Below are 24,368 nucleotides of genomic sequence, written 5' to 3'. Positions count from 1 at the left end.
AAAACGGAGGTACTTACAGTAGGGGCCCCCAAACCAGGTATAGGGTTGCAACCTCCAGTCCTAGATGGGGTGACGCTCTCCACAAAGGACTGTGTTCGCAGTCTGGGGGTGCTCCTAGATCCGTCGCTTCACATGAGAAATCAGGTGAATGCGACAATCAGGAGCACCTGTTATCAGCTCTGGCTGATATGCCAGCTGTGCCCTTTCCTGGAAGTAAAGGACCTAGAAACTGTTGTACATTCACTGGTAACTTCACGACTTGATTTCTGTAATGCGCTCTACATGGGGCTACCCTTGTGCCTAGTCTGGAAACTTCAACTAGTGCAAAATATGGCAGCCAGGCTGGTCGCCAGAAAAACTAGGAGTGACCAAATAACATCCGTCCTAAAATCTCTTCACTGGCTGCCTGTTCCGGGCAAAGTACAAGGTGTTGGTCATAACCTTTAAAGCCCTCCATGGCTTGGGCCCAACCTATTTGAGGGATTGCCTGCTTCCATATAATCCGCCTCGCTGCACCCTCCGGTCCTCTGGGAGGAATCTATTGCAGCCTTTAAAGACCAGACTAAGTGCTCCCTCCCAAAGGGCCTTCTCTGCAATGGCTCCCAAACGGTCTGCTAGACGAGATCCGTCAAATTGCCAGCTTAGACAGCTTTAAAAAAGCTGTCAAGACGGATCTCTTCCGGCAGGCCTTTCCTGATTAAAATGCCCGGCCACAGAATGACCGCCCTCACATCCCAGAAGAGCCCACCGCTCAGTCCTCGATAGTTTTTTTATTCTGTTTTTAATAGCTATTTTAATTGTAACATGTTTAATCCTGTTTTAAGGGGGGGGGGAATTTGGGACATAATTTTGTAAATGTGGCTTTTAATGTGTTGTGAGCTGCTTTCATTGTCTAGTTACTGAAAAGCGGGATACAAATAAAAGATTTATTTATTTATTAATTAAACCTGCCATCCTACCATCTTTCATTCCTCACTCCATCAACCCATTTAGCAAAACGTTAGCCCCCCTCCTTCACTGTCCTGGGATCAACATCCGCACCCCATTCCTCACTTCCTTTTCTTCGGCTCTCGCTTTATTCACAATTGCCGCCATGGTTTGTCTGTCCATGTAAATAAAGCACATAGTTTTCCTTAATGGATTGGCATCTTTTATCTCTCCGTCACAAAAATGTTCTTGAAGGAAAAAATGGAGACTTCCTAAGGAATCCATTGTTTTCTACCTACAAAGAGCCCTGTGAGGAATGGAGACAGACTGGATTGCAAAAGGGGGGTCCCTCCTGAGATGCAAATGGACTTTGAATTCCCTGGACATCCCTCTTTCCTCCTGTTTGGTTTGCAATGTCTTGCCTGATGATGAAGAAGCCCATGGAGCTTCGAAAGCTTGCAACAAGTGTATTGTGCTTTTCGGTGGGCCGATAAAGGTACCACCGTTTGATGGATCTTTGTGTGGATAAACAATATCAAATAGTAAAAAATGTTTATCCTACAGTTTCCTGTATAATTCCTGAAAGAGAGGGATGACTGTAAACACAATCTGATTCCAACAAGAGAGTTTGCATAAAACCCATGGGAAACAGCTTCTGCCAAACCTTTCCTTACCCTCCAAAGTCACCGATTTACGATTACGCCTTTAATCCTTAGGGAAACCTGGGAGATTTCCTTTGCGGGACAAACGTAATTCTCCCGGGGACAAAGGTCTTGTTTTTGATGCTTATTTTCCCCCTATTATTTTATTTATTAATCTTCTTTGTAAAGCTTCCACAAAACCATACATGTGTATACATCTACAATAAAGGTACCAAAAGGAGGAAAAATGAAGTGGAAGAGGTGGAAGAAGGAAAAGGAAAGGTATGAAGGAAGAAATGTAAAGTGTAAGAAGGTAGGAGTAAGTGAGAAAAGGGTATGAGAAGAAGGGCTGTGAAAGGAAAGGAGATTTTAGGAGACAGAAGGAAGAAAGAAGGAATGAGGATGAGAACAAGATTGAGAAGGTTAAGAAGATGGAGGGATGGAGGTTGAAAGATAAAGGATGGAGAATGAATGAGAAAGAGTGGGAAGAGTAATGGAGGGAGGAGGATGGGATTGGGAAGAAAGTGGGAGGAAGATGAATGAGAGTATGAATGAAAAAGTATGAGAGGGAAGAAGTAGAAACGAGGGAAGGGGAGGATGTAAACAGGCCATTTGGGTTTATTTAGGGGTTAAATAGAGTGTATCAGAATAAAGCATAGAGGTTGGGGTTTATGGAAAGTAGGAGCGGGAGGTTAAAACAACAACAACAACAACAACAACCTCTATCAACATGGAACCAGACAAGACTATCCAAAACAAAAAAGTAAAAGAAAAACTAAGGAATAAAGACAAACCCTGGACTTCGTCACACGGGGAAAATCGGGGGTTTAAACAGCAATTTTCCCGTTAAAATTGCGCAGTCGTGCTTAACATTTTCACACGACGTCGCGATTAAAGTGCCATTATCCTGGGAACAAACAGGCAATAAACGGCAACAAATCGTTCACGGGGAAATCCTGCACATGATTTGTTGCTGTTTATTGCCTGTTTATTCCTGGGATAATGGCTCTTCAATGGCAACGTGTGTGAAAACCTTGATGGCAGTTGTGCCATCTTCACTGGACAGTCGCTGTTTGACCCCCCGATTTCCCCCGTGTGATGAAGTCCTCTGGCTTTCTGGACTCTTTCTGTCGGTTGACATTCAGTACTTCATCGCATAGGTTTTTGCGATGTAGCTCTGCCTTGATTTCACATCTCATGCCAAGCGCATTGCAGCTTTTCACTCGCTCGTCTTTAATGGGTCTCATCCTAACTTAAATGGGACACAACTCCCACAACTGACCTTTTAACATCTAGGTCAATTTATCTGTTCCTTTATATTCATGCATTCTTTCTTTCCCCATTGCATATAAAACTTGAGCAGCTGTTGTCATGGAAAATATGGGTTTACCAAGATGATACAGTGCTTATGTAGGAATTAAATGAGAAACCATATGGGAAACATAAACTTCATTTAGGGTACAAGCACCTTCAGATGACCTTTTCAAGGCAAGGGTCACCAAAAGCAGCCGTACTCCATGCATACAATAGGACTGGACTCAGGATGTCCCAAAAGCTATTGTCATTCAAATAGGAGAGTGACCATGGAAGAAAGATCATTTTTACTTTTGAACCTGACCATTAACAAGAAATAAGATTAGGTTATGCACAATGTTTATGATAGGTTGCTAAGCAATGTTAACTAAGCCTCCATGATCAGAGACAGTATATCTCTGATTAGGATTATGATGATGGATAGGCAAGAGAAGAGGATTACTGCCATCCTGCCCAGTTTCTGAGCATCATGTGTCTGGCTCATCGCTTGGAAGAGTTATGCTTTAGACTACAGATCCCAGAATCTCTAAACCAGCACAGTTTATGCTTATGCAAACTGCACTGGATCCCGGCCTGGGAGGAAGGTGGCATATAAATAAAGTAAGTAAATAAATACAAACAAAACAGCCAGTGTCCATGCTAGTTGGAGGTTTCTGGGATTTGTAGTCCAAACAAGTAGCTTTTGCAAGCTCTGGGTAGAATGATTGAGTTGAACCTGATTAATATTGTAGGCTAAGCCAGCAAGACTCTTCCTAAGTTCTTATGTTAATTCCTTTCTTTGCATGTTCCACCTGGAATTCCGTATCCACAGATAGGGATCTCCATCTTATGGGGTCCTGAGATGTGTAGTTTTGCAAGGTCTTGAGCCTTCTCTGCCAAAGAGTGCTAGTGCATCACAAAACCACAAATCCCAGAACTCTAAAAGATGGAGTCATGGCAGTCAAGGTGAGGTCAAACTGCATTATTTCTCCAGTGTAGACGCCCTCTTTGCCTCTTACATGCAAATAGGTTCTGTTGCTGTTGCTTAAATGCGCATTAAATCCTGGGATTCTCCTCCAAAGTTATTATTATTATTATTATTAACCTTTATTTATGAAGCGCTGTAAATTTACACAGCGCTGTACATACAATCTTTTAGTTAGACGATTCCCTGCCCTCAGGCTTACAATCTAAAAAGACATGAGACAGAAGGAGAAGAAGGGAGTGGTGGAGGGAAAGGGTCAGAGGTCCAGCAGTTCCTCTCTACCTCCAAGGCCTGGACCAAGGCAGAGGGACTTATGAGAGAGGAACTTTATTACCTGCTCTGTTATTGGTGCAGAATAAAAAGAGCGCCAAAAGGATCCTTGCAGGAAGGGCATTAAGGGGATTCTGCCCCATAAGCTAAAGCCCTCTCTTTGCCAAAGTCCCTGGGAATGGTGACCGGAGGCTGCCAGAAACCTCTCTCTTTTGCGGGATCTCCCCTCCTTCTCAAGGCAGGCAAGGCTGCTTAAAGGACTTTCGGATCCCTCCCAGCCTTGTCAAATGCAAGTCGGAAGAGAGGGAGCCGCATGCCCTCCAAAGCAAGCCGAAAGGGCAAATGCTCAAGGAAGAAAAGGGGGATATTGTTCTTGCAGGACAGACTTATAGGGGCCTGTAAACTGGCCTTCTTCGACCTGCCGTCTTCCAGATGGGTTCCAATACTGTTCCCATAAGCTGTAGTCTTGTCTGCTCTGTTTGGTTGTGGCTCTCCATGGCCTCAGGTGCAAATGGTGGAAGAACAGTCTTTTTTAGCACTGCTACCTGGTTTAAAAACACAAACATAAATCAATACAGGTTGAGTCTCCCTCATCCAAAATGCTTGGGACCAGAAGTGTTTTGGATTTGGGAATATTTGCAATAATACTTGAGTTATACATGGAATCCAAAGACATAGCCGTGTTAGTCTGAAGAATCAGTCGGTGGAGAGATCTTGTGGCACCTTTGAGACTTAGCTGAAAGAAAGAAGTTGAATTATACATGATGAGATCCCTTGGAGATGAGATCAAGGGCTAAAGGTGACCTTATGGTCCAAAACACACTGCAGAAATAATAATAGTAATAGTAACAATAATAGTAATAATAATACTTTATTTATAAAGCACTGTAGATTTGCAGAGTGCTGTACATACTGAGTATACAAAATTAAAACATAAATTAAAAACCTGCCTAAGAAATAATTCAATTTGAGACCACTTTAACTGACCACATTAACTCAATGCTAGGGAATCCTGGGAATGGTAGTTTATTGTGGTACCAGCGCTCTCTGACAGAGAAGGCTAAATGTCTCACAAACACTACACTTCCCAGGATCCCCTTGCATTCTGCCAGGGCAGTTAAAGCTGTTTTGAGCCGGATTATTTCTGCAGTGTGTTTTGGACCTTTGTTTTATATCTTCCTTGATCGCATAGCCTGGAGGTAATTTTATACATAACCTTTTTAGTCATGTTGAGCTTCTTTCTCCATCTCAGCCGCCCAGGAGGACAGTGTTGGACTGCGGGGTATTTGGGATTTTGCAGTTCTGGATAAGGGATGCTCAGCCTATACCTTTGGCAGACTAAGGGCATCCCTTAGGTGTGGGGGACATGATTTACTGGAGAAATAACCCAGTTTGGCACCGCTTTAACCGCCCTGGTTCAAGGCTATGGAATTCTGGGAGCTGGAGTTTGTTGTGGGCCAGAGCTTAAGGAAGGAAAGCCCCACAACAAACTCCAGCTCCCAGAATCCCATAGCCTTGAGCCAGGGCGGTTAATGCGGTGCCAAACCGGGTCATTTCTCCAGTGTGAATGCAACCTTGGCTTCCTGATCTTGCATGTTGTATGTCTCCCTGGAGAACTTCCATCCGCTCTGGCTTTTAAAGGCGCTCTCCAAGGTGCTGGACCTATTTGCGCAAGCGGTACCTTGGCTGCAGAGGGAAGCAGTGGGGGGGGGGGGACTAGGGTTTTGGAAGGTTCTCCCTCCCCCCCCAGCTATGGAAAACCCATTGAGGATGTATCCACACTGCAGAATTAAAGTAGTTTGACACCACTTTAACTGCCATGAGTCTGTCCTACAGAATCCTAGGACTTGTTGTTTAGTGTAGTATTCAACCTGGGCCGCATCTGCATTGCAGAAATAATCCAGGTTGGCAGCACTTTATTTGCCATGGCTCAGTGCTATGGAATTCTGGGAATTGTAGGTTGTTGTTTTTTGGGGGTTCTTTTTTTTAATTATAGTTTTGTGAGACATTTAGCCTTCTCTGTCAGGGAGTTCTGCTGCCCCAACAAGCTGCAGTTCCCAGAATTCCATAGCCTTGAGCCATGGCAGTTAAAGCAGTGTCAACCTGGATGATTCCCATGAATTTGCGGACCACCACCTCTTTGGACTGCTTTAAGTCCAAGTTAAAGACTATTCTATTCAGGGAGGCCTCCCAACTTCTGTCTTGATTTTATGACTGTATATTTCATGCAATCTTATTTGTATTAATTTACACTTTTATAGTATTGTTTTAACTTTGCTATAGTAATGTTTTATTAATTTTATAATCTTGTTTGTGGTTTTAGATTGTGTGCCGTAGGTCAGGCTTTTGTTTCTATTTTGGATTGTTGTTCTCTCTCCTTTCTAAAGTGTTATGTAAAGCCTATGGCACTGTACAAATAAGTGTAATAATAAGAAGAATAATAATAAGAATAATAATAAGAATAAGAACAACGGCTGTGGCCCTTGCCTGTCAGAGGGCTCTGGTCCCCACCAAATTACAAACCTCGGGATTCTGTAGGATAGAGTCATGGCAATTAAAGCGGTGTCAAACTGCTTTAACTCTGCAGTGTTGACCTTGGTCAAGCCACACTCTCTCAGCCTCAGAGGAGGACAATGGCAACCCTCCTCTGAATAACTCTTGCCAAGAAAAACCTAGGATAGGGTTGCCTTAAGTCAGAGCCAACCTGAAGGCACACAACAACAGCACAGACTATACATCAGCTTGCATGATTCCTCCAAAATCTGTTGTGGATTCACTCTTCTGCTGGGATGGAAGCCATCAGCTGTCATCTCTTGGAGCGCACAGCCTTTTCTTTCACCATATGTTTTGCAAGGATAGTAAAGGAATGGCGTGAGGAAGGGTCTCACCTCTGCCATGAACTTATTAAATTGCTTTTATCAAGCCCTTTCCTCCATCAGGGTTGCCACCCAATCCCCTTTGGTGAGGTGGGGGGGGGGATAAAAGATTTGCATGGCACTTTACAAAGCCATAAAACAACATAAAAGCTGCCAATGGCATACAATCTAAAACCACTTCAAACAGAGGCTGAATGGCCATCTGTCAATGGGGATGCTTTGATGGAGAGTTCCTGCATGGCAGAAGAAGAAGGGGCTTGGACTGGACCAGGGCCATTCTTGGGGTCTCTTCCAACTCTAGGCTTCTATGATTCTATAAAATATATACAGTAAATGGACAATTTATCAGATTAAAATAGCTATAAACTAAAAGCTCTAACTAACAGTACACCCTCATTCTGGATTATCAGAGATACCAAACTGCCGTCCAATAATAATGCTGGCCCTTCCTAATAGTTGCACAAGCCATGATATTTCTAAGGATTACAGTAAGAGGATAGCTATGGAGCGCTCTGAACTCTTGGACACATTACATAAATCCACATCTATTATTAGTTCTATTTAGCCTCTCTTCCTCATCTCTCTTTCCTCCTTTCCGCCTGCAATATACGCTTTACTATATATCAACACCAATAACAAAAACGACATCTACCGACACATCTTTCCCCACATCAACAATATTAACAAAACAAAGAATCACATTGACAGGTACAAAACAAAACCAAACAACATATTAACAAAAACATGTTTCCAGAGTTTCTGGCAGGTGTCTTTCCCAGCCCTTCTTGGAGGGACCGGGATTTGAACCTGGTACATGTCAGTTGCAAAGCCTGTGCTCTCTCATTGGGCAATGGTCCCTCCAGGAAAGGAGCAAAGCAGCCGTGTTTTCCCTTCCAGGAAAGACCTAAGGGTAACACTAAGGCAGCCGTAGTATCCCACACCTTACTACTCATTGGGGCGACCTGCGGCTGGGGTTTTTGGAAACAGCCCAGGGCTCCAGGATCAGCAACTCAAAGCCTGGAATTTAGTGAGCATATTTGCCTAGGGCTCTTCTTGCAACTTCTAAGAACTCAATGCCTGGGTTTGCATTATTTAGTCCCCCTCCTCTGTCCCCATCCTTGGTTTCCTTGTGGGTCACGTCTTTGAGAGAATAAGCCTGTAGGTCGGGACTGTCTTTCTGCTGATCTCTTTAAGCCGCTCCGGGGGCCATTTTGGTGAAAGATCAATGCTTTTAGACAGAAAACAACCTTCAATAAATACAGGTAGAAGGCTTAAACAGAGAAAGCAATTGTGGGGTAGTGGTTCGAGTGTTGGACTATGACTCTGGAACCAGGGTCCAAGTCTTTGCCCAGCCACGGACATCCACTGGATGCCTGTGGCCAAGTCACACTCCCATGTCCTCCCAGGAAGGCAATGTCAGGCCTCCTCTTGCCCAGAAAACCCAATGATAAGATCTCCTTAGGCTTGCCATAAGTCAGTATTGCAGATATTTCAGGAGAGAATCCAGAGACCCAAGAAGTGTGAGAAAGGTCTCTGTACACACTGGCCATTAAGGGGTGGAGTTGCGGCATCATGTCCAGATGACACACGTCCTGACTGCCCCAGGGCAACATGGCATCGTGCGTCACTTCACACGGTGTGTAGCGTTATGGTGCTCCTCTGGCGCTGCATCCATACAATGCCGCACCAAAGGAGTGCTGTATAGCCATGGCAATGTGGCTATGGTGCCCTTTCAAGGCCAGATCAGGGTTATAATAATAATATAATAAATAAATAAAACTTTTATTTATATGCCGCCCTTCCTCCGATCAGGGCGGCTCACAACATATTAAAAATACAAACTGTTACAATAATAAAAACAAACACATTAAAAACAAACCAATAGTAAAAGTCCCAAAGCCCAACCTCTTGGCCACGAAAGAGGAGGGAGGCCCACAGGATATTTTTTGTGGCATGAGGTTGCCACGGCTCCGATCCGGAGCGAAAAGAGGTGGCCTGTCAAGCCCCAAAGTCAGCAAATTTTATTAGCCAGCTGGCTTCAGAGGAAAATTTCCCCCCAAAATCTGAAGCCCAGATCAACAGGTGATCTACCCTCTTTTAGGGATTCAGTCAAAAAACCTCCATGATACACACTGATTGGTGCATAGAATTTAAACACAGATACATTTCATTCACTCATTGGTTACAGAAACATATACATTTTAATGCTTAGGTGGGTATCATCATCAATTCCTTTATCAGGACTGTTTTCACTCACTCTCTCAGCATGGCATTCCAGCATTCCTTATTTGGGATAATGGCAGGCATCTAGGTACCACTTTGCGGGCAATAAAGAAGCCTGAGATGTCATGAAAAGGCCATGAAAAGATCTCTTTGACCTGTCAAAACAGTCTTCCCCTAATTTGGCTTCAGGCATTCTTGCTATTAAACATACAGTATTTGCTATTTTTGTATTAAATTGATTTTGTTAATTTTTGTCCTCTGTGCCCTCCTCATCAGAAATGGCTTGAAGGCACCCAACAACAGCGACAAAGAAGGCTCCCACGCTCACGAACTTAGGACCATGATGGTCTCGCGTGACTTTCCCTGCCTCTCTTTTCATTCTTGGGCTCTGTCTTTGCTTTCCAGGTGGGCTTCAGGAAAAGCGATGCCCCGCTGTTGAGCCGCCTGGGCTCCCGAACCCAGTTGAAGCTGGTGCTGTGCGCCGTCTCTCTCTTCACGGCTCTGCTGTTGCTCAGCTCGGTCATTGCTATGGGCATTCAATACAGCAAAGGTAGGCAAATGTGGGGCAGGAGGTCTGGTCCTCATGCATTCATCTCACACCATCCTATGCATGGTGCAGTGGTTGGAGTGTTGGGTTGCAACTCTGGAGACCAGGGTTCAATCCGCCGCTCAGCCATGAAAACCTGCTGGGTAATCTTGGACAAGTCCCATGCTCTCAGCCTCAGAGGACGCACCTTGGTCTCCCAGTTTCCTAGTCCATCTCTCAAAATATTGCATGACATGGCTATATCATTTTGCTTGGGCAATTTTGCCCAGAGCAGGTGAGGCCAAGAGTCATTGCAAATTTTGTCCAAATCTTGTGGTTCTACCAAAGAGCCCTCTCTGCACAATCCATCATTCATGCTATGACTTTCCCCCATTAATGATATATGGAGCAAGAGAGGATAAATTCAGTCTGACAATGCTGTGGCACATGGTGAGCATTCTAGATGTGACGGCAAGAGCTGGAGGATGGTGATCTTTTTTGCACCATGCCAGCTGCAAAGAAGAACTGTGCCCAATTCTGGGCCCCACAATTCAAAAAGGACCTTGAGAAACTGGAGCCATGTGTCCAAAGGAGGGCGACTAAAATGGTGAAGGGTCTGGAGACCATGAAGCCCTATGAGAAACGACTCAGGGAGCTGGGGATGTTTAGCCTGGAGAAGAGAAGGTTAAGAAGTGATATGAGAGCCCTGTTTAAATATTTGAAGGGATGTAATATTGAGGAGGGAGCAAGCTTGTTTTCTGCTGCTCCAGAGAATAGGTCACAAAGCAAAGGGTGCAAGTTCCAGGAAATGAGATTCTCCCTCAACATTAGGAGGAACTTCCTGACAGTAAGGGCTGTTTGACAGTGGAAGATGCTGCCTAGAAGAATGGTGGAGTCTCCTTCCTTGGAAGTCTTTAAACAGAGGCTGAATGGCCATCTGTCTCATGGATGCTTTGATTAAGAGTTCCTGCATGGCAGAAGAAGGGGGTTGGACTGGATCAGGGCCCTTCTTGGGGTCTCTTCCAGCTCTAGGATTCTCTTGCTTTCAGCCAAATCTGGTTCCCTGCAATTTCCACCCGTTCGGTTCTAGTTGCTCTTTTTAGAGCAGCAGAGAACAAGTCTGAGCCATTTTGTGCACAAGGCAGCCCTTTGCCCTCCCCTTGGAGTGCTATTCTGACTCTCTCTGTCTCTGTGTCTCTGTGTGTGTGTTTGTGTACTATCTTCTGCCAGATCCCTCGCACACCACTTGCCTGACGGAGGCTTGCGTCATCGTAGCCGGTAAGATCCTGGAGGCCCTGGACCGGGAGACCGACCCCTGCGAGGACTTCTACCAATATGCCTGCGGAGGCTGGATCAAGCGCAACCCGCTGCCAGATGGCCGCTCCAAGTGGAGCACTTTCAACAGCATTTGGGACCAGAATCAGGCCATCATGAAGCACCTGCTAGGTGAGAGCTCTCTTCCCATAGCGATAGGCCTGGCAGGGCTCACCCCCTCCTTCCAACCCCACCATTAACTTCTCTGAACTGGAACCAGTATCCCAGGAAGCTGGAAATAAGAATGGCAACTGGTGGCCCCACAGCTGCTCCTTCGCAGGCAGAGATGTGTAAGTTTCCTGAATGCTTGAAGCCCTGGGGGAAATGAAAAATGAAGGTTTTGCAAACAAACACCCCATAAGTGGTATTGCCACCCTTTGCAGAAGGAACTAGACAAGATCCTAAAGTGTAAAGATACATCATTGAAGGCTAAAGTGAAGATTGTCCATGCCATTGTATTTCCAGTTTCTACGCATGGTTTTGAAAGTTGGATGGCGTAGAATGCAGATGGGAAGAAAATAAGCTCATTTGAAATGTGGTGCTGGAGGGGAATTCTGTGGGTCCCATGGACTGGTACAAAAAGATAAATCAATGGGTCCCAGAGTAAAAAAAGATAAATCAATGGATTCCCTCTCAAAGCCAAGATGACAACTAACAAAATGAAATTCAACACGGAGAAATGGAAGGTACTGCACTTAAGCAGAAAAAATGAAATGCACAGATATAGGATTATGGGGGATACCTGGCTGAACAAGAGACTTTTCCATGTGAAAGGGATCTGGGAGTCCAAGTAGACCACAAGTTGAACATGAGTCAACAGTGTGATGTGGCAGCTAAAAAGGCCAATGCGATTCTAGGCTGCATCAATAAAAGCATAGTGTCTAGATCAAGAGAAGTAATAGTGCCACTCTATTCTACTCTGGTCAGGCCCCACCTGGAATCATTGTGTCCAGTTCTGGGCTCCACAATTCAAAAAGGACCTTGAGAAACTGGAGCCATGTGTCCAAAGGAGGGCGACTAAAATGGTGAAGGGTCTGGAGACCATGAAGCCCTATGAGAAACGACTCAGGGAGCTGGGGATGTTTAGCCTGGAGAAGAGAAGGTTAAGAAGTGATATGAGAGCCCTGTTTCAATACTTGAAGGGATGTCATATTGAGGAGGCAACAAGCTTGTTTTCTGCTGCTCCAGAGAACAGGATCTGGAACAATGGATGCAAGCTGCAGGAAAAGGGATTCCAGCTCAACATTAGGAGGAACTGCCTGAGGAGTTTGACAGCGTGGTGGAATAGGACAAACACAAGAAGAACAAGGGAGAAGACTGTCTTATGGGTGGATAGACTCAGGCAAGGAAGCCTCCATGAGTGCCCTGAGTTTGCAAGGCCTGCGCAGGGCAGTTGAGCGCAGGGGGAGTTGGAGGACCCTCATCCATAGGGTCCCCATAAGTCAAAGTTGGTTTCACAGCAATTAACAACAATTGATGGTAAGTCACTTGGTTTCTTCAGGAACATAAAATGTGTCGCATGTAACTTGACATAAATTTTTTATGTTTAGTGTATTGAAAGTACAGTTTAGTCACAAAATAATTACAAATCAATATACTTAAAAAAAAGGGGGGTTACAAACGGAGCTGCAAGATCCTGAACAGTGAAGGACCAAGACAAGTCAGATGTCATGCATTTTGTCCCTGAAGGATGCAAGTGCATGGCAGAATGGGGCTAGACTGGATGGCCCTTGGGGTCTCTTCCAACTCTTATGATTCTATGATTCCATGACTTACCATCTATTATTATCAACTGCCATGAAACCAGCTTTGACTTCTGGCGACCTTCTGAATGAGAGACCGCCAAGCCCCCCATCCCCAATTGCTCTGCTCAGGTCTTGCAAACTCAGGGCAGCCATAGTGGCCTCCTTGGCTGACTGTCCAACTGTAGGAACCTTCTTTGGTTTTGCTGGTTTGGAAGGATCATGCAACCTCCCCTCCATAAGAAAGCATTTAAAAAAGGAGAAGAAACCATCAGCACTAGTAAACCATATATATAACATTTTCCTTTAGTCCATTCATTTGTGTAAAAAGAACTGAGAAAGGAAAACCCAAAAGGGAGACTTGCAGTAATTGCTGTTGTTAGCCTTCTTGGCCTTCAAGTTGGCTTTGACTTATGGCAACCCTCCCTGGGTCCCGGTCGCCAGCAGCTGCCCTGCTCACGCCTGGGAGACTCAACGCAACTGCACCAATCTGACATTGGATGTAGTCTTACATAAAAACCTTCTTGTTGCATGGGTTTTTGAAATAATTTTTATGAAGGAGAGCCAACGTGGCGTAATGGTTTGACTCTTGGACTAGGACTCTGGGGGACCAGGGTTCAAATCCCTGCTCAGCCGTGGAAACTTGCTGATCTGCTTCAGAGGAAGCGAAAGGCAACCCCTTGGGTCCCTTCTGGGAGAAAGGTGCCATACAAATGAAATCAGTAATGCCCCCCTCCCTGAACAAACCTTGTAAAGAAAACTCTATTATAGGGTTGCCCTAAATCAGAGCAGACTTAAATCACATTACAGCAAAATACATTTGGCGCTCCTTATCCATGGATTTTTTAATCCACGCATTCAAGCATCCACAGCTCGCACATATTTAAAACAAGTATAAATTCCAAATAACAAACCTTGATTTTCCATTTTATATAAAGGATACCCTTTTGCTCTGCCATTATATTGAATGTGACTTGAGCATCCACAGATTTTGTTATCCTCGGATGGGGGATCTTGGAACCAAACCCCAGCGCATCACAAAGTCCCACTGGATATGAATGCCTTGCCTTAAACATTGTATTCATCATTCTGAAGGAAAATATTGGATCCTCCTTCTGACCCCCGTCTTTCCAAATTTTCTTTTGTCGGGGAGAAGGGTTTCCAGGAGAGATGCCTCCCCCCCCCCAATCTCTCCGGGTGTTTCCCCCCAGAGCCCCATTCCCGCTCACAGGCCATCTCTTTCTCTCCGCAGAAAATGCCACGTTCAACTCCAGCAGCGAAGCAGAAAGGAAGACCCAGCGTTTTTACCTCTCTTGCCTGAAGGAGCAGAAGATTGAGGAGCTGGGCTCCCAGCCACTGATGGACCTCATTGAGAAGGTGAGCACAACAAAAGTGTGGCAGGACGGCTGGAGGTGGTTTGGTTCGGCAAAGGAGGCCAGAACATGGAGCAAGAGCAAAGCAAGAGCAATAGCATTTACATTCCTATACCGCTTATCAGTGAGCTCAATGCTCCCTAAACTGTTTACAATGGCCTCATCCCCACCTATGAATAAATCACTTTGCAATCCAAACCGATGGATCAGTTCGACAGTGGAGTGTGGTTCACACTACATTTGTACTGATCGCATTTTTTTGCTGTAAAACAAAATAAAATAACCCACTTGTGGTTGACATTGATGAATGAATCGATTCAGTTTAAACAGTTTAAATAACTCACTTGTGATTCGCATTGGCAAATACATCGGTTCAATTTGGAGCGTTTTCAGCAGGATTCCCCCCTTTATCCATCCCTGCAATCGCATTTATCTTCTTCCCTACGAGGGTCAAAGGGCGGCTGGGCACCGGTTGTTTAATCCTGCTTCCCCATCCGGTGACCCCTTTTCACATCATAATAAATCACTTCCAATCCACATCTAATTCACAATGGCACTGAATCAATTTGTGAATTCAATTCTTCAAATCGATTCTTGAAATCGATTCCAGTCCGCCTCTGGTTCATATTTGCGCTGAATCAATTTATCCAAAAAGACACAGGAAAAATCAGTGTCAAAAGATGTGGGTTCAATGAGTCCAGTGCATCCCCCCCCCCCCCCGGAATCGCTTCACTGATTCAGTTCAAGTGCAAACCAGGGTTATTTAAACTGCTTTAAACCGATTTGCAAACCGGTTCAAAATGTAGTGGGAATGAGGCCAGTGGATAAGCTAATTGACCCCAGAAGCTGGGGACTCATTTTACTGACCTATGGAAGGATGCAAGGCTGGGATCGAACTCACAACCTTGTGGCTGGCATTTAACTGCTCTGTCACCAGGGCTCCCTGAACATGGAGATGTTATTATGTGGATGGAAACTCCCAGAATCCCCTCCAACCAGCAGGAACAGCGGATTGCAAGACCTGTCTCCTCAAAAGTTACCTTTTTGAGGAATGAGCAAGAATAAGGCCGTTCTCTGCTCTTACAGCTGTGCTGCTTTGGGCACAAGCTCAGCAGAGAGCAGGGCCCTCCTATCCCCTCTTAACCTTCTCTTCTCCAGGCTAAACATCCCCAGAAATCCCCTAAGTCCTTCCTCATAGGGCATGATAAGCAAAGTATTTTTCTTTCTATACTACATCAAATGTGGGAGGCAAAAGTAGGAGTACTGTATATACACAACTATAAGCCGACCTCATATTGTATAAGGCGAGGGCAGGTTTTGGGGGCAAAATTAAGGATATTGTTATGACCCTTGGCTACGTCGAGGGTAAAACTTAGGGACATGCAACAAAGGATCTAAATGATGAAGCAAAGGAAAACAATGCCAAAGAAGCTACACAGTTATGGCAGGCAGAACCGTTTTGGCTCAGACCAAGAGGCTGGATGGAAGGGAAAGCAGAGGGAGACCAGGAGAGATTGCAGCCTTGCCTTTGTTTCACCAGGAGATGCTTCCCTTTTCAAATAAGGGTTAAAATATAGGTTTCTGTGGGTTTTGGGGCTCTGTGGCCATGCTCTAGAAGAGTTCATTCCTGATGTTTTGCTGACATCTGTGGCTTTGGCATCTTCAGACAATGTTCGCATAGAAGAGAGCTGGAGATACATATAGTATTGTTCTGTTGTTGATGGAAGGGTCTCAGGGAGGGAGGATATGCAAAGAGCGCTAGTGTCTGCTAAAGGTAAAATAGTATTATTATTATTATTATTATTATTATTATTATTATTATTATTATTATTTCGCTTTTCCACAAAGGAATCAAAGAGGATTCCAACATTATAAATAAAACATCAAACAATTAGAAATATAGCATTTACACTGACTCATGGGTAAGTCGACCTAGGTTTTTGGGGTCAGTTTCTAGACTTATACGTGAGTATGCTTTGCGTGAGAGTTCCTGCATGGCAGAAGAAGGGGCTTGGACCGGGTGGCCCTTGCGGTCTCTTCCAACTCTGGGATTCTAGGATTCTTTGAGTCTAAGTGAATAGGGAGACTTGCCTTGCTGGCTTAGACTAAACCAGTAAACCAGGCTGAATCTCCCTTATCCAGATTTCCAAAATCTTGCAAAATGGTTTCAAGGGTGGCTGAGATAGTGACACCTTTGTTTTTGATGGTTTGGGGTATAGAAACATCATTTCATGCACAAAACTGTTAAAAACATTGTATGTAAAATTACCTTTGGGATATATGTGTCAGGTGTATAGGAAACATAAATGGTTTTCATGTTTACACTTGGGTCCCCCTCCTCTTTTTACATCAACATACAAACGTGTGCCTCCCACATTTGACGTAGTACAGTATAGGAAGAAAAATACTTTGCTTATCATGCCCTATGAGGAAGGACTTAGGGAATTTCTGGGGATGTTTAGCCTGGAGAAGAGAAGGTTAAGAGGGGATAGGAGAGCCCTGTTTAAATATTTGTGGGACGTCATATCAAGGAGGGAGCAAGCTTGTTTTCTGCTTCTCCAGAGAATAGGACACAATGGAGCAATGGATGCAAGCTCCAGGGAAAGAGATTCCAGCTCAACATTAGTAACACTTTTTGATGGTAATAATAAATATTGGAAGGGATGCCATATTGGGGATTGCTCCAGAGACTAGAAGATGGAGGAACTTCCTGAGAGTAAGGGCTGTTCGACAGAGGAACACACTCCCTCAATGGAGATTTTGGTGGAATCACCTTCTTTGGAGGCTGTCTTTAAGCAGAGGCTGGATGGCCATCTGTCAATGGGGATGCTTTGATGGAGATTTCCTGCAGGGCAGAAGAAGGGGCTTGGACTGGATCAGGGCCCTTCTTGGGGTCTCTTCCAACTCTAGGATTATAGGATTCTATTTAGTGTGTGTATTTTTATTCGCTCATTCAAGTATGTTCATATTTTAACATTTTATAAGGAAATAACATAGTTCAAATCAGAATAGTTTTATTTTTCAGCAAATTCAATATTTAACTCAATACATGTCTAAACATTAACCATAAAAAGGTTTGGAGAGAGGAGGAGGAGGATGAGGAGGAGGAAGAGGGACCAGGACCTCCCAAGTCTCATGCTCCCCCCATTTGAGAACTCCTTCTCTGTTGTGGCCTTTCTTCATCTTTGTATTCTGGTTCTCTAGATCGGCGGCTGGAACATCACTGGCCCTTGGAACCAGACTAACTTCATGGAGGTCTTGAAACTGGTGTCAGGGACCTATAGAGCCTCTCCGTTCTTTACTCTGTTTGTGGGTGCGGATTCCAAGAGCTCCAACAGCAACATCATCCAGGTAATCCCATCCAGCCGCCTTCGTCCAGTTGCCTTTCTCTACAAATGGACTTAGGAGTTTATCACACGGGGTTTATCTTGTGCAGAAACGGGATTCAAAACGGAAAAATCCTGCAAAAGCGGAATCGTTTTCACACAATGTTGGGGGCATTGAGCGTTAATCCAGGATTAACCCGCACAGAAAGTGGACAAAATCTCCTGAAAGTCAAACGCGGCCGATTTTGTCCACTTTCTGTGCAGGTTATTTTTGCGTTAATGCTCAATGCCCCGATGAGTCTGGAAGTGATCCTAAATCCCATTTCTCCATGGGGTTTAGGCCCTTAGCCTTCTTTGTGATAAACTCCTTAGATCAGAAAAGGGGTAAATTCTCATGGAGTGAAGTCAAGGGATGGCAGAATGGTGTTTGTTGGGGGCTGAAGTATAAAACATTAGCTAGAGAAGATGTAGAGCTTGGGTGAAATGGTTTTTTGGATTGGTTCCCCTGACCAGTCCAGGCCAGTAGCCCTGCCGACTAGGAATGAATGGGAGATGTAGCCCAGAGAAGCAGAGAAAGTGTGTGAAGCAAAGATGTGACAAAGAAACAAAGGCAGCATGAGAAGATGGGGAAACAAGAGGAAGAGAGGATGTGCCCAGTGTGGGCTTCACTGCCATGAAAGACCAGCCATGGCCAAGCCAGGATTGCAGGTTTGGATGACACAACAAGCCATGGTTTCAAGAAGCCAGAACTGATAAACTAAGAACAAACTCTAGAACCAGTGCTTCTCAGCCTCTGGTCCTCCAGATGTTTTTGACTTCAGCTCCCAGACTCCCTCATCATTGGCCATGCTGGCAAAGGCTTCTGGGTGTTGAAGTCCAAAACAGCTGGAGGGTCAAGGTTGAGAACCTCTGCATCTAGATTATAATTCTAGTTTGCAGCCATTTAGCAAAGCATAGTTTGTTTTCAGCGCTGTATTAGCACAACATGACACATCAACATAGATTTCAACAAACCACACCGTGGCGTGTCATGTTGTGTGAACACAGTCAGTATGAGGGGAATGTGAAGTATCCTGTGCTTCTGGGGCACCGTTTGCTGCCTCACCTGAAACAGAGGATTTGCATCTCCTCTGATAGAAAGGCGTCTAGACTTTCCAGTGATGCTCATGAAGGGCTGGAAGCACAAGGCTTTCAGTATGGTTGAAGTAGGAGCACAAGCGAGTGCATGACGGGGCTGGCATAGACAGACCAGAAAACAATACCGTTAAATGGGGAATAGTCTGTACATAGAGGACGGTCGGTGGGAAAGTGACTATGAAGCCACAGCCATTGTTTGTATGGCCTCATGAAGCCGATTTTCATTCTTCAGGAGCTGAAATGTCTAAGATTTAATTCCCAGGGAGGCGGCAGATCTATGTCCAGAATGCATCATTTTAGATTACAGGTGGAATCTCATATGATCAGATGCCTTTCTGTTCAGAGAAATATATCCTTGCGCACAGGAAAAAAACATGGCAGGGAGCCTGGCCTAATCTTCCTTATGTGCTAGTTTCTCTCTCTCCCTGTATGTATGGATGCAGAGGCTGGATGGCCATCTGTCAATGGAGTGCTTTGATGGAGAGTTCCTGCATGGCAGAAGAAGGGAGTTGGACTGGATCAGGGCCCTTTGTAGGGTCTCTTCATACTCTACAGTTCTATGATTCAAAGGATTTTATCACACAGGAGGCAAGTACCCGCGTCCCGTGAATAAATGGCCATTAAATCCATGAATACCCTGCAAGAGTGGGATTGTCTTCACACAATGTGGCCATTATCTTGGCATTATCCCATGAATAAAGCGGCAAAATCACACCACTTTTCACTCATGGGATGCCGGGATAATGGTGATGTTGTGTGATGCGGGATATTCATGGGATTTAATGGCCATTTATTCATGGGATGCGGGCGCATGCGTCCATGTGCTGAAGTCCTTTGACTTGTATCCATACAGAGAGAGAGGGAGAAACTATCACATAAGGAAGATTAGGACAGAATCCCTGTCATGTTTGTTTTCTGTGTGCAAGGATATATTTCTTTGAGAAAGTCCAAAGGAGGCATTCAGATCTTGTGAACTTCCACCTGCAATCTAACATTGTACATCTCAGAAACAGGTTTATTCCTTAATGGAATATAGGAACGTTGTGGGTTTTTTGGGGATTAAAATTCAATCCTCCAAAAAGCTCCTTTCCCAGGCATCTCCCTTAATGAAAGCCAGGCCTTCGTAAGCCCAGCCTTTGTTCTGGAGTAAGAATGTCCATTTGACGTCTCTATCGTACGGTTGCCCCTGGGAATGCCTTCCCTTCTCCAGGGTTGTAGGGGACTAGGAGGCTCCTAGGACTGGTCAGGGCTGGACATTCTGGCCCTGGACTCATTGGTTCCCTTTGTGTCTGGCAGCTGGACCAGTCAGGCCTTTTCTTGCCCTCGCGGGATTACTACCTGAACAAGACCGCCAACGAGAAGGTAAGGGGCCACCAAAAAGCAGACCTTGCTGGCACCAATCCATTTCTCCAATGCTCCCACTACCACCACATACATAACACCTGAATCAAGGTGTGGATTGTGTGCTAAAAATGTTGCTTAACATTCTGCACCTGGAAAACTTATTTGCAGGTAGCCATGTTGGCCGCGCAGCAATACCTTCATTGAGCCAGGTTAAAAAACCCCAAATGCAAGCTTTCCAAGCTCTGCCAGCTTCTTCATCAGGCAAATATGTTAAAAAACATCCAGGGGAAGGAAAAATGATGGTGTTAGAACCGCAACTCTATGCTTTGATATCCTTGGCTGAAGAGCGGGGTATAAATAAATAAGTATTATTATTATTATTATTATTATTATTATTACAACATTTTGTCTAAAGATATATAATTTTATAAAGACAAAATGTAGGCCTGTGACTTTAACATTATCATCCTTTCTCCTCCTGTATGGTTTTTAACACCGTTGTCTGATGAAGAAGCCAACGGGGTTTGAAAGACTGCATGACGTATTTTGTGCTTGTTTTAGTTGTCCCAATAAGGGTATTGCTGCTTTGTGGCTTTTGAATTCCGCACCTAGTAATCTAAAGAACTAGCATGGTTTAGCAGTTTGAGGATGTTAGGGTTGCCATAACCCGGTTGCAACCGGGTTTTTCCCGGTTTTGGCTGTAACCTGCCCGGTTCATGGCACGGGTGCAGCCAAAACTGGGGAAAAGCCCAGTTGCAGGCGGGTTGCTGGCCACCCTGGGGGCCTCGGGCCCTCCTCCTCCTCCCCCCCCGCCATGGTCGCGCGGAGGAAAAGGAGGGCACGAGGCCAAGGCGGAGGAGGCTGCAGGGAGGTGGCGCCTCTTGGGTGCCGCTTGCCAACCTCCCCGCCTCCCTGCGCCCTCCTCCCCCTTCCTGGCCTCCGCAGGGCCAAGAAGGAGGCAAGCCCCGGCCATCGCCGCCGGCCTCCTCCTCCTCCTCCGTCCTCCGCGGGGGCCAAGAAGGAGGCGAGGCCGGGGCGATCGCCGCCGGCCCTCCCCTCCTTCCTGGTCCTGCGGGAGGCAGAAGGAGGCGAGGCCGCGGCGATCGCGCCGGTTTCCCCCCTCCTTCTGGTCCCTGCGGGGGCCAAGAAGGAGGCGAGGCGGGCGATCGCCGCCAGCCCCCCCCCTCCTTCCTGGTCCCTGCGGGGGCAAGAGAGAGGCAGGCCGGGGCGATCGCGCCAGCTCCCCCCTTCCTTCCTGGTCCCTGCGGGGCCAGGAACGAGGCGAGGCCCCGATCCTGGCCTCTGATCGCGGAGGGGCCCAGGCGGGGAGGAAACCGCCTTAAGTGGAGGCTTTCCCTTACCGCTTGGCCTCCGCTCCCCGCGTGATCGTGGTAAAATGTAGGACAGATATTTCAAATGTAGGACACACGTTTTGTGTGTCCTACATTGAAAATTTGTTCCACATTCCCCCGGTTCGAGTCCGGCACTATGAGCAACCCAGTTGGATTGTAACTCTGAGGACCAGGGTTCAATTCCCGATTGGCCATGGAAACCCATCGAGCGTCCTCTTGGTGAGTGACATTTCTCAGCCCAAGAAAACCTTGTAATAATAATAATAATAATAATAATAATAAGAATAAAGGATTTATTATATGCCGCCCAATCACTGGGAATCGAGCGGTTTAACACAAGAGTAACAGATGGTTCCGCCCTCAAGCTTACAATCAAAGACACGACACAAAAGGAAGAAGGGAATGGTGAAGGGGGGGGGATCAGGTCCCGCATTCTTCTCTCCCTCTGAGGCCTGGACCAGGCAGAGGACCGGAGGGAGGGCTCGTCTCTTCAGGCTAGCCCTGGTGGAGCTGGGGCCAGCCTATTCTCTCCTCAGAGGCCGAAGGATGACAGTTATGGAGGGAGGGGCGCTTTATCTTCAGAGCTGGCCCTGATGGAGCTGGGCCAGCCTTTCTCTCTAAATTGAGAGTGTGTAACACACACACACACACACACACACACACTTGTCTCTCAATATTCGCCAAGGTTAGGGGCAACAAGACCCTGTGAATATGGAAAAACCGCAAATAACAAAAACACCATGCTTTTCCTGAGGGGACACCTCTCTAGGAATCTCTAGGTCCTCCAGGGCAACTCTGTGGTCAACGTCCGACAGACACTGACCATAGAACTGCGCTGAGGAGCTACAAAGGCCTAGTATAAAGCCCTACATGGCTTGGGCCCGAGTTACTTGAAGGACCGCATCTCCCCATATAATCCACCCCGCACTCTCAGAACAACGGAAAGAACTTGCTCAAAGTCCCTACTTTCGAGATAGGTTACTACTTCTCAGAGGGCCTTTTCAGTAACGGCCCCCAATTATTGGAATAGTCTTCCCGAGGAGCTCCGTCACATTACCTCCCTTGAACTGTTTAAAAAGAGACTTAAAACCTTTCTCTTTAACCAAGCATTCCCCCATGTACTCTGAAGTTATGTTCGATCCCCTTCTCCCTCTCACTTACATACACCTATGAATTGGATTTTAATTGTTTATTGTAATTAATGTAATGTGGTTTTAATTTTATGTTGTTTTAATAATTTTACTATGTACACCGCTTTGATCGCTGCGGAAAAGCGGTATAGAAATAATTTATATTATTATTATTATTAGTAGTAGTAAAGTGTTCTCTCTAGGAATCTCTAAAGTTGACCATAGAGTTGCACTGGCAGACCTAGATATTCCTAGAGAGAACATATTAATCACATCCGTGAATAATCAAATCCGCAAATATCAAAGCTGCAAATATGGAAGGATGAGTGTATATGTATTCACAAACTGATATACATGTATATACAACATGCATCTATACATATACTAACACACACACACACACACACACACACACACATTTTTATTGTGCTATTTGGCATTAGTTTGGCGTTGCTAGATTGGGCTGGGAGCAATGAAGGGCACTATGGCTGACTGAATCCCACATTTAGCCATCATTGCTATCACTGGGGGCCTCACCCATGCCTCAGTCCAGCTTTCAACAGGTGTCCCACGCTATTGGCACGGCTGAGCATTTGACTGGCCAGACAACTTATTGGTCAGTTGTCCAGTTAAGCATCAACTTTATCAGGACAAAAATATTTCAGTGAATATCTCCAGTTATTTCAGCAACGATTTTGAGGGGAGTTGGAGGCTCCATGTTGAGTCTGTTGCCTCAAGAACCACAAAGAGTCCTTGTGACTTGTCTATACATATCTATGAATTGAGTCTATCCCAGGCACTTGAGCTGGAATCCACAAAAGCGTGTGCCAAATACAATGTGTTAGTCTTCAAGGAGTCATAGGACTCGTTGTTGTTTCATCGGACGCTCTTCTTCTAGACTTGAGTCCAGTCTTTCCGCAGGAGCCGCACTGAGCCGACAAGGAAGGAGGCACTTGCCTGGTTCCTTTAGCAAGCAAGAGGAAGCCAAGGGCCTGGTTACTGCAGAGAGAAGCCAGACCAGCGTGTCTCTAGGCTTGTCCTGCTTGGTCTGAAGATGTCTGCACTTAAGAACAGGCGGTCAGTGGGAGATGCTTTGCTATGCTTCTGGGTTTGCCCTTGACCTGTAGAGCCATGCTGGGGAACCTCAGGCCATGGGTCTGGTCCCAGCTTTCCTACAGTCCTCTTAGGATTTCAAGGTGACCCCACACCACTTCCCCTTGGCGCCACTTTGTTTGGTTACTTCCCAGCTTTTGTCTATTTTCCCCATTGTAAAAGGCTGAAACTCCTCTCCTAAGGTTTAGTTTGTTGTTGTTGGCTGCCTTTGAGTTGTGAGTCTGTGGATGGAACATCTCCAAGCCCCCCGTCCTCCTCTGCTCTGCTTAAGCCCCATGGCTTCTCTGACTGAGTCTATCCATCTGGTGTGTGCTCTCCTCTCTTTCTTCTCCCCTTCACCTTCCCTAAGAGTTTATCACACGGGAGGCATCCCTGCAGAGAAGGGATTTAAAATGGGATTTAAACCCTCCCCCCCAAAAAAACCCTAAGACGACATGCAAAAGCGCAATTGATTTTTAGACACATGGGAGTTAACGCAACATTAAACCAACTAAAAAGTCGACAAAACAACAAATCCCAGGAGCTGTAGGATGGTGCCATGACAGTTAAGGCGGTGTCAAACTGCATTATTTCTGCAGTGTAGATGCACCCTGATAGAGCGATTCCATTTACTTCCAGTATGTTTCCTTGTATAAGCTCTTTCTGGCTTAAGAGCTAGGTATTGAAAGGAAACCCTTCTTCTAGACATTCCAGTCTGGATCTTGAAATCATTGCAAGTCAAGTAGGTGGAAAGCAGGCCTTTTCTCTTTGTAGAACAGCCTTTCCAGATGAGTTTGTTCAAAATCAATGATCTCGG

General features: G+C 45.5%; 1 protein-coding gene across 2 annotated transcripts in view; it reads left to right on the top strand.

Annotated features, from left to right (window-relative positions):
- ECE2 (endothelin converting enzyme 2) overlaps positions 1 to 24,368 on the top strand; it is a 79,471-nt gene that overhangs the window by 20,946 nt on the left and 34,157 nt on the right. For both annotated transcript variants that reach the window (XM_042458624.1, XM_042458623.1), the window contains exons 3-7: positions 9,621 to 9,765; positions 10,972 to 11,187; positions 14,050 to 14,174; positions 17,375 to 17,521; positions 19,930 to 19,995. In XM_042458624.1, the coding sequence (XP_042314558.1) occupies positions 9,621 to 9,765; positions 10,972 to 11,187; positions 14,050 to 14,174; positions 17,375 to 17,521; positions 19,930 to 19,995 (699 nt within the window). The remainder of the gene's footprint in view (positions 1 to 9,620; positions 9,766 to 10,971; positions 11,188 to 14,049; positions 14,175 to 17,374; positions 17,522 to 19,929; positions 19,996 to 24,368) is intronic.

This window comes from Sceloporus undulatus, chromosome 3 (genome assembly GCF_019175285.1).
Source record: "Sceloporus undulatus isolate JIND9_A2432 ecotype Alabama chromosome 3, SceUnd_v1.1, whole genome shotgun sequence".
NCBI lineage: Eukaryota > Metazoa > Chordata > Lepidosauria > Squamata > Phrynosomatidae > Sceloporus > Sceloporus undulatus.
Note: the sequence above shows the minus strand (reverse complement) of the source record. Positions and strands in the feature narration are given on the sequence as shown.